Source organism: Lasioglossum baleicum, unplaced genomic scaffold (assembly GCF_051020765.1).
Source record: "Lasioglossum baleicum unplaced genomic scaffold, iyLasBale1 scaffold0029, whole genome shotgun sequence".
Classification (NCBI taxonomy): Eukaryota; Metazoa; Arthropoda; class Insecta; order Hymenoptera; family Halictidae; genus Lasioglossum; species Lasioglossum baleicum.
The window spans coordinates 1,127,812-1,137,553 of NW_027469089.1; the positions used below are offsets into that span (position 1 = coordinate 1,127,812).

The following is a 9,742-nucleotide window of genomic DNA, read 5'->3' on the forward strand; positions in this document are numbered from 1 at the left end:
AAAACATATATAACACTTGCAATCAATAAAAACATATATAACACTTGCAATCAATAAAAACATATATAACATGCACACTTACATCATTCTTACAATTCGGCCGTCCTGACGACAAATCGTCCCGATTTACCGAAATATAAACAACAAATATATACCGATGACAAATATATGTCGATTCACAGCTTACAACTCTCGGCCGTCCTGACGACAAATCGTCTCGATTTAATATCTAAATTTAAAATTAAACACCTAAATCTACGGTGACGGTCGCCACGGTCGCATGTTGGCGGCTTCCCATGTTCCACGGTAGGGTATTTGCGACAACTGGAACCCCTCTACATCTTTGATTACGTATCGATCGTTTCGCAATACACGATCGATCTCGTACGGTCCTTTAAACCGCGGAATCATTTTTGTTGACACTCCTGGGGTGCAATCGTAATTCTTGATGAACACCTTATCTCCAACCCTATATTTATTCGGAACCTTATGTCTTTTATCGAAAGTGCGTTTTTGTGACTCCTGATTCTTCCGAATCTGTTCACTAGCTTCTTTTCGGGTACTGTTCAAATCACGGGAAACACTAATCTTTCCACTGATTTCCAACATATCACGCAACCCATCTATGACCTCACCACGCTGTTGCATCCCAAACAGTAACATACTCGGACTCTTGTTGGTAGACTTACAAAAAGTATTATTGCACGCAAATTCAACCTCTCGCAACACATTGTGCCATACCACACCACGCTCACTCATCAATTTAGCGATCATCGGCAAAATTGTGCGGTTATATCTTTCTACCTGCCCGTTCGCCTGAGGGGAAGCGGTCGCTATCATAACGTGCTGTATATTATACTCTTGTGTAAACTCATCAAATTCACGAGACGTAAAACAACTTCCTCGGTCCGAAACGATACGCAGTGGCCGACTATAATGCTCGAAATACGATTTTAAACACTTTATAAGATCGGCGGTGTTCGTTGTTTTAGTTGGATACATTTTAATATACTTAGTGAACGCGTCGACTACAACAAATATATAATTGTAACGCGATTTGTGCGATCTCGAAACAGGAGCCAAATGATCAATGTGTAGCGTATCAAAAGGTGCATCCCCTTTCGGTATACAGTGCAAGGTACCTTCCAATTTTCCGTAGTTTGGCGTGTACGCAATACATTTCAAACAGCCACGAATGTGTTTCTCGATCTTGGATCTCATATCCGGAAACCAATAAGTATCTGCAATGTTCCGCGCAGTTTTCTCAATTCCGACGTGTCCCATCTCATTGTGGTATTTATACATAACGCTCGATTCCAAATTGCTCGGCACGTAAAACAAAATTTTACCCTGATACTTCCGATATACTAGACCGTTCCTCATTTCGTACAATTTACTTTCCGTGGTTTCTAACTCTGTACGGATTTTCTCGATATCTTTATCATTATGTTGGCATAGCGCTAAATTTCTATCGAACGAATTGTCTTCGATCACGAGAACCTGACGACTTAACGAGTCTACGTGGAGCATACGCGAACCAGCCCTATGCTCTAGCACATAGTCGTAATTTTGCATTTCAAGTACCCAACGTGCAATTCGAGGATTTGTCTCTTTTTTATTTAGTGTCAAACTAAGAGCTTGACAATCCGTAAGTATCTTAAATTTTATTCCTAGTAAATATGTTCGGAAACGGCGGAGGGCAGAAACGATTGCTAGCGTTTCTAACTCGAAACTATGATAGCGCGATTCAATCTCGGTTGTTCGTTTAGAAAAGTAAAATACTGGATGCAGCTTCTTGTCGGCTTTCCTTTGCAACAGGATAGCACCAAACCCCGACGCGCTCGCGTCACAATGCAACTCAGTCTCGTCTCGCGGAGAATAAATACTTAATATCGGTGCGTTTAACAATCGATTCTTAAGCATCTCGAATGCTTGTTTTTCTTTTTCGCCTAACTGAAACTTCGCATCCTTTCTCGTCAAATCGTACAAAGGCTTCGCGAGGATAGAAAAACCCTCAATAAATTTCCGAAAATATGAACAGAGGCCTAAAAATCCCTGCACCTCTCGAACATTTCGCGGGAGAGGAAATTTCTTTACCGCCTCGAGTCCTTGTTCCGTCGGCCTAATTCCTTCGTTCGTTACAGTATAACCCAAATAATCGAGTTTTGTTTGGAGAAATCTGCATTTATCTAACCGTAAATTCAAAAGATTCGCTGTAAGTAGTTTAAATACTTTTCCGAGGACTTCCATATGATGTTCTATCGTCTCAGTCGCGATAAGAAAATCATCCAAATAAACAGATATTTCGCCCTCATTGATTAGTTCTTTAAAGATTTCCGTGACGTAGCGTTGGAATTTAAGAGGCGCACCTTTTAACCCGAATGGCATCCTCGTGTATTCGTATTGCCCGAAAGGCGTTACGAACGATGTAAATTTAACCGACGCTTCGTCCATCTTAACATGGAAAAATCCATCTTTTAAATCGAGTGTCGTGAAATATTTTTTTCCCTCCAGTAGATCTAATTGATCTTCGATCAATGGCAGAGGAAAGTTATCGCGAACCGTGATTTTATTCAATGTGCGGAAATCTACGCACATTCTAATTTCTCCGTTCTTTTTCTTCGTCAGAACGATAGGAGATGCGTACTCGGATGTGCTCTCCCTAATTATACCTCTTTCTAATAATCCGTCGAGGATACAACGTAATTTATTTTTCTCATCATACGATAATCTACGAGGTGAAAATGAAAAAGGTTTGTCGTTCGTAAGCGTTAATTTCATCGTATTTTCTACGCTTGGCTCTGCAGGTCTCTGTGCGTTAATGTACGTCTTATTAAACAACTCGCGTGCTCGTGTCTTAATCTCAGCCGAAAGGCTCTCGTCGAAATGCATGTCGTCGGCACTAATGCACGCGTTAACCTGATCTACCTCAATGTTCATAATGTCGGCTATATCGTTGCATTCTACCGTTTCTTCTCTACTCAACGATAACTTGGCAATTTTCATGAAGTCGCGTCCTAAAACTAATGGGTTTTTCATCGTTTCATCCGGTACAATTCTCAACATAACATAATATTTTACTGCGTCATAAATAATCGTAGCTCGCATCTTTCCTAAAACGTTCAAGTCACTACCATTAATTCCATGAAACCTATCTGAATCGCGATCGGTCATAAAACACATTCTCGGAATGTAACCCTCTTTAACAAAACTAATCGGGCTCCCTGAATCAATTAGTGCGTTTACTTTTGTACTGAAACTACCGCTCTCGCTACTTATCTGTAATTCTACCGCACGCCGAAAGTCATCGTCTTCTTTCCGCCCACGGGTAATGTGGTTGACTTCGCCCCTCGTTGTCTGTGTGCTGCATTGATTTGCTCGATGACCCATCTGTCCGCACGTGAAACAGGAACCCCTTTCTCTTGCTGGCTTCGTACAATCAGCTGAGAAGTGACCCGGCTCGTTGCAATTAAAACATCTCCGCCCGGTGCTCGCTGATCCTTGTCCTTCCCTCGGCAATGGCCTTCCTGATCCTTGTCCTTCCCTCGGCAATGGCCTTCCTGATCCGACAGCTGAAGGGCCTGTTGTTTGGTGGCGTATGGGTGGTCTACCGGATCCATCCAACGGTGTGACTTTACCCGACAGCAAAACTCCTTCCGATAATCGCGGTCTTCCCGCCGGCAACTTGACGTTTGTGAAAGCCGTCAGTATTTCATCCACGGACTTATAACACTGCACCTTAGCTTGTATTTGCAATTCCCTATTCGGTATACCGTCAACGACGTAGCTAAGTAATTCTGTTTCCGAAACAGGCACTCGGTTTGCAAGGATTGTCTTATCATGCACGTAATCGGCGAAAGATTCTTCCACGGCCCATTTCCTCGTTTCAAGCTCGCGTCTCAAACATAAAGGATCTAGTCGTTGCCCGTACAGCCTCTTCAACTCTTTCAAAAGCTCATCGGTGCCTAATTCCACACAGTCCATTCTAGAATGATACCACTTCAATGCGCGACCCGTCAATCTGCTACACACTAGAGCTTTCGCTTGGTGGTTGTCCAACTCGTACGTCGACAGGAGTCCTCTCACCTGTTTCTCCCACCGGTCAAAGTCCTTACTATTCCCACCAAATTCACCCACTATTTCTTTCAACTCTTGCCACTTCTTCACTTTCATCCGCCCAGATGCGCTTGCTTCTGATCTTGGCGTCTCCCGTAACAACGCCAATTCTCTTCTAAACAGTTCGTTCTCTCGTACAACAACGTCTCGTTCTCTCCTTAGAACGTCTAATTCGCGTAAAGTTATCTCGTCCACCAGCCCTCTCGTATCGGGTCGGTGGCGAGTCTCGTCGCTCGTCCCCGCAACCGGTTCTTCCGTACACCCATCATCTGTCATAGCTAATTCTTCCACTGTGACACCAGCACCCAATAAACGTTTTATCAGTTCGGCCTTCGTACCAGTCGATTGCAAATTCTTGGCTTTCAGCTTCTCTTTCAGTTCCGGTACCGTAAGAGAACAACTCATTTTAAAGCGACACGGTATGAAATTTCACACAAATGTCCGTCACGTAACTTCACGTAAAACCGACTTGAAATTGAAATTGCGAAACGACTGTCTCAATCCCACTTCTGAAAATTATAAGGAGGCTCGACACGGAATTCAGGCTCGATACAGAATTCATAAAGATTCGACACGACGTGTTATTTCGTTGATCGCTCGCAGGGGACTATAGCTGCCTGTTGCATTGATTAGTCGCCGGCCGTGTGCGCGATCGAAGCGCTCCCGGATTAAGCTTCACGGAATCCGAACGCCGTTTTTCAGTTTCCGATACCCACCGCGTATATCTACCATATACATACATATATATATATATGTAAGCTTTGTGTATAGGCTGGTGAGTTGCGTAGATGCTCGAGAGAGGTCAGGACTAGAGAGGATAAAGTAAACAGAGATTCAGATAGACAGAGTGACAAGTCAATTGATTAATTTAATAATTAATTACCTTGATAATTCGTGAGAAAGGAATTAATGAAATATTTCAATTCAGAAGTCTACAAGTGTAGGTTTCTATAAAGAAGTTCGTACGTTGAGAGAATATAGGGAAGCACAAACATTTAATTGTTGATTCTCTATAATTTTAGGTTAGTGTGACACGTGGCAAGTATGTAAGAAATATTTATTGTGTAATTAATAATAAAACTCTATAATTTTAGACGAATCAACCTTGTGTTTTTGCTTACGAAGGAATCCGAACAATATTATAAATCAACAATTATCACGTTTGGCCAAGAAACGCGCACGAGAAAAGACGCCGAATACACAATATTATGGAGAGGTTAAAATTCCAGTTTGAAGTCGTTCCAGCGGAAGACCAAAAATCAAACGTTATAGCCATTACATCAATAACAAATGAAAAAGAAATAAAATTTCAGATCCCAAGTAACTTGTGGCCGATAAAACATCATGCAGAGCTCACAGCTCTGCCCGAGTTTAAAAAAGTTATAACGACCCTCAAGAAGCGCGGACATACACGAAATGTATGGTTTAATTTAAGTGAACAAGTATTAAGTAAATATAAAGACGAAAGCGGAAATATGGCAATAGGAGACTATCTATTAGAAGAAAGTCAAACATCCCAAAAACAACAAATCACGGCTCAAACAACAAAAATAGACGAAAACTTACTACGGATTTTGGAAAAGTTTTCTGAACATAAAGAGGATAATCAAACTCTGAAGAATCGAAACTTAAGTAAAATCTCCGAAAAATTTGTAATTGAGAAATTCAATGGTAAGAACGTTAGTGTAAATCTATGGTTATCGATATACGAGAGCGAATGTGACAGATTAAATATTACAAAAGACGTCGAAAAAATTGAAATTTTAAGATTGTTTCTAGAAGATAATTGCAGAGACTGGCATAGTTCGATGTTAATAAGAAATACACTAAATTCGGAATGGAAAATCTGGAGAGAAAATTTCTTAGGAACCTTTGCAGATAAAGGATGGTCACCGGTAATGCATGCGATAAATTACAGATTTCTGAATGGCTCACTTTTAGATTATGCTTTAAGAAAAGAACGTCTATTGTTAGAAACAAACAAAGAAATAGATAAAATAACTTTAATAAATCTGATTGCTGCAGGATTACCGGCGTTTGTGAGAGACAAAATCGATAGAGAAGATTTAGAAAACTCAGAAGACTTATTCAATGAATTAAGAAGATACGAGAAGACAACGAATAGAAGGATTATAGAGGATAACAAAGATGCAAGAAGAATTACAAAACCAGAAACAAGAAGTAGTGATAAAAAACCATGCAAGATCTGTGAAGAAAAAGGTAAGAATAACCGATACCACCCAGAAAATCTATGCTGGTACAAAGCAGAAAGAAATAGAACTCAAAATAGAAATATATCTACAAATTCAATATTAGAAGTTGAACTTAACACAGAGGATCAAAAAAACTGAATTTTCCGCCATTAATCAAAATTGACGTTCTATTAAACAACGCATTGAAAGTTAAAGCAATTTATGATCCTGGTTCAAATGTGACCGTGATAAATTCCAAATTAATAAAATTAAAAAACAGAGAAAAAGACCAACAAAGCAGCACGTTAAAATCGATTAATGGCAGGGGAAAAACTGATGGATTGATAACCCTAAAAGCAAGAATACTGGACGAAGAGAAAAATATAAATGTATTTATATTGGAAAGTAAAGATTTCGATAATGACATGATATTGGGTCTAGACACAATAAAGAATTTTGGATTGACCCATGATGAAAACTTAAATATAAAAAAGCTAAAAGAAAATATGAAAGAGAAGAAAAAAAAAGAACAGGACACAGGAAAATTAATTCAAGAATATGAAGTAAATTTCAATGAAGGAATAGACACAAACCAATTTATCACTGACACGAAACACTTAGATCCAGATCAAAGAGAAGAAATAAACGACCTAATAAATGAATATAAACAGATTTTCGCCAAAGATAAATATGACGTAGGCAAAGTAAAAAATTATGAAGCATTCATTGACCTACAAACGGAGAAATATTGCTATAAAAGACCATACAGATGTTCAATCACAGATAGAATTGAGATAGAAAAACAGATCGCGGAACTATTAAAACATAATTTGATTGAGGAGTCATATAGTCCTTTTGCAGCACCAGTGACACTAGCCTTTAAAAGAGATGAAGGGAAAAGAAGTCGTCTATGTATAGACTTTAGAGAATTAAATAAGATAATAGTTCCTCAATCTCAACCATTTCCCTTGATAGAAGACCTGATGACTGAGACCGTTGACTGTAAATATTTTACAACTCTGGACATAAATTCAGCCTTTTGGTCCATACCTCTAAGAATTGGAGATAGACCAAAAACAGGATTTGTGACGCAAGAAGGACAGTATCAATGGACGTGTCTTCCTTTTGGCCTAAAGACGTCTCCAGCAATTTTTCAACGTATTTTAAAAGGTATTATAAAAAAATATGGTCTATCTGGATTTGCAGTAAACTATATCGATGACATATTAATTTTCTCAAGAACATTTGCTGAGCATATAGTACATATTAAAAGATTGCTAGACGCTATCAAAAAAGAAGGACTTAGACTAAAATTCACAAAGTGCAAATTTGCAGCGAATTCAGTGAAATACTTAGGACACGTAATAAAAGATAATACAATTACACCTCTAAAAGATAACTTAAAATCAATAAGAGAATTTCCAACTCCACAAAACAAAAAACACGTAAGACAGTTTTTAGGGAAAATTAATTTTCATGGAAAGTATATTCCAAATGTCACAATAATACTTGAGCCGCTACACAATCTACTCCGTAAAGATACAAAATTTTACTGGTCAAATGAATGCCAAGAAGCATTTGAAATAATCAAAAATCATCTTTGTTCTAGACCAAATCTTGCAATTTTTGACCCGAAATTACCGACAGTCATTTATACGGATGCCAGCATACACGGTTTAGGAGCGGTTTTAAAACAAACCCAATTAAATGGAGATCTGAAACCTGTAGCCTACTTTTCAAAAAAGCTAAATGAATCTCAAAAAAAGAAGAAAGCCATCTTTTTAGAATGCTTAGCCATAAAAGAAAGTCTGAAATTCTGGCAACATTGGTTACTGGGAAACTCCTTCACGGTATATACAGATCATAAACCGCTAGAAAAGTTAAATGTTAAAAATCGAACAGATGATGAATTAGGGGATATGACTCACTATCTGTCCCAATACAACTTTACAATAAAATACAATCCAGGAAAAACGAATATAGAAGCAGACTGCCTCAGCAGACATCCAGTTTTTGAAAATCACGAAAATAACGAAGATACCCTGAAGACTGTAAATATTATTAGTCTAGAAGATATAAAAAGTGATCAAGCACAAAACAAACAGTTAAGAGAGAATGCAAGATTTACTATGGAAGATGGGATCTACTACAAAGAAGATAAAAGAAAAAGAAAAAAAATAATACTAAGTGAAGAATATAGTAAAATTGTGCTGAAGAAAATTCACGAAAACTACTGCCACATAGGAATAAATCAGATGGAAGCTAAGGTAAAACCTTTTTACACGGCACAGAATATAATGAAAAACATCAAAATAATATGTAAAAACTGTGAAGTCTGCATAAAAAATAAAACAAGAGCAAACAGAAAATATGGTCTAATGTCACAATTAGGTCCAGCCGAGAAACCCTTCCAAATAATGTCTGTGGACACAGTTGGTGGATTTGGGGGTCGAAGATCAACGAAGAAATATCTACACCTATTAGTAGACCATTTTACGAGATTTACATACAGCTCATGCTCGAAAAATCAAAACGCTCAAGACTTCATAAAACTGATTGAGAAGGTTTCGAAAGATAACACGATTGAAATACTGCTCTCAGATCAATATCCGGCCTTAAATTCAAGCGAATTCAAAAATTATCTCGAAAATCGAAATATACAACTGGTTTTTACAGCCGTAGATGCACCTTTCTCTAACGGGCTAAACGAAAGATTAAATCAGACGTTGGTGACTAGAATACGCTGTAAACTGAATGAGAAAGAAAAAAAATCAGCATGGTCCAAAATAGCAGAAGAATGTACAAAAAAATACAACGAAACAAATCACACAATTACAGGATTTTCACCAAAATACCTGCTAAGTGGAGAATCTACTGACTTGCTACCACCTGAATTAAAAGGGAAAAATAAAAATACAAGAAGTTTGGAACAAGATAGAAGAATAGCACTGCTCAAAACAAAAAAATCCCATGACTATAACAAGTCTATATTTGATAAAAACAGAACACAGTATAATTTCAAAAAAGGAGATTTAGTTTACGTGGTTAATGGAAATAAATTAAACAGGAAAAAAATGGATGAAATCAGGATAGGCCCCTTTGAAATATTGGAGAAAGTATCAAATTCAATTTATAAAATAAACACTGGTCATAAAAAAAGATCACTTGGTTTGTATCATATAACAAAGCTCACACCTGTGTCGACTGATGTATGGTAAAAATAGCGCTAAATTTGCATCTTCGGATGAAAATTAAACGTCTTGTGGAGGGGAGATGTAAGCTTTGTGTATAGGCTGGTGAGTTGCGTAGATGCTCGAGAGAGGTCAGGACTAGAGAGGATAAAGTAAACAGAGATTCAGATAGACAGAGTGACAAGTCAATTGATTAATTTAATAATTAATTACCTTGATAATTCGTGAGAAAGGAATTAATGA

The 9,742-nt window shown here is 38.0% G+C and overlaps 1 protein-coding gene across 1 annotated transcript; it reads right to left on the bottom strand.

Annotated features, from left to right (window-relative positions):
- Positions 1–255: 255 nt before the first annotated feature.
- Positions 256–4,521, bottom strand: LOC143219481 (uncharacterized). Its single transcript, XM_076445430.1, has 4 exons — positions 1,350–4,521; positions 1,143–1,241; positions 656–1,028; positions 256–469 (listed from the first exon to the last, which is right to left on the bottom strand). The coding sequence occupies exons 1-4, from the start codon at positions 4,519–4,521 to the stop codon at positions 256–258; spliced, it is 3,858 nt and encodes a 1,285-aa protein (XP_076301545.1).
- Between the last annotated feature and the right edge of the window lie 5,221 nt (positions 4,522–9,742).

What these genes read in the sequence shown, in the direction of transcription:
- LOC143219481 (XM_076445430.1), bottom strand. Translation starts at nt 4,521, where the DNA reads ATGAGTTGTTCTCTTACGGTACCGGAACTGAAAGAGAAGCTGAAAGCC. An exon ending in AGTATATCGGAAGTATCAGG is followed by an intron (nt 1,242 to 1,349) that starts GTAAAATTTTGT and finishes GGAACATTGCAG; the next exon opens with ATACTTATTGGTTTCCGGAT. An exon ending in AAACTACGGAAAATTGGAAG is followed by an intron (nt 1,029 to 1,142) that starts GTACCTTGCACT and finishes TATTTGTTGTAG; the next exon opens with TCGACGCGTTCACTAAGTAT.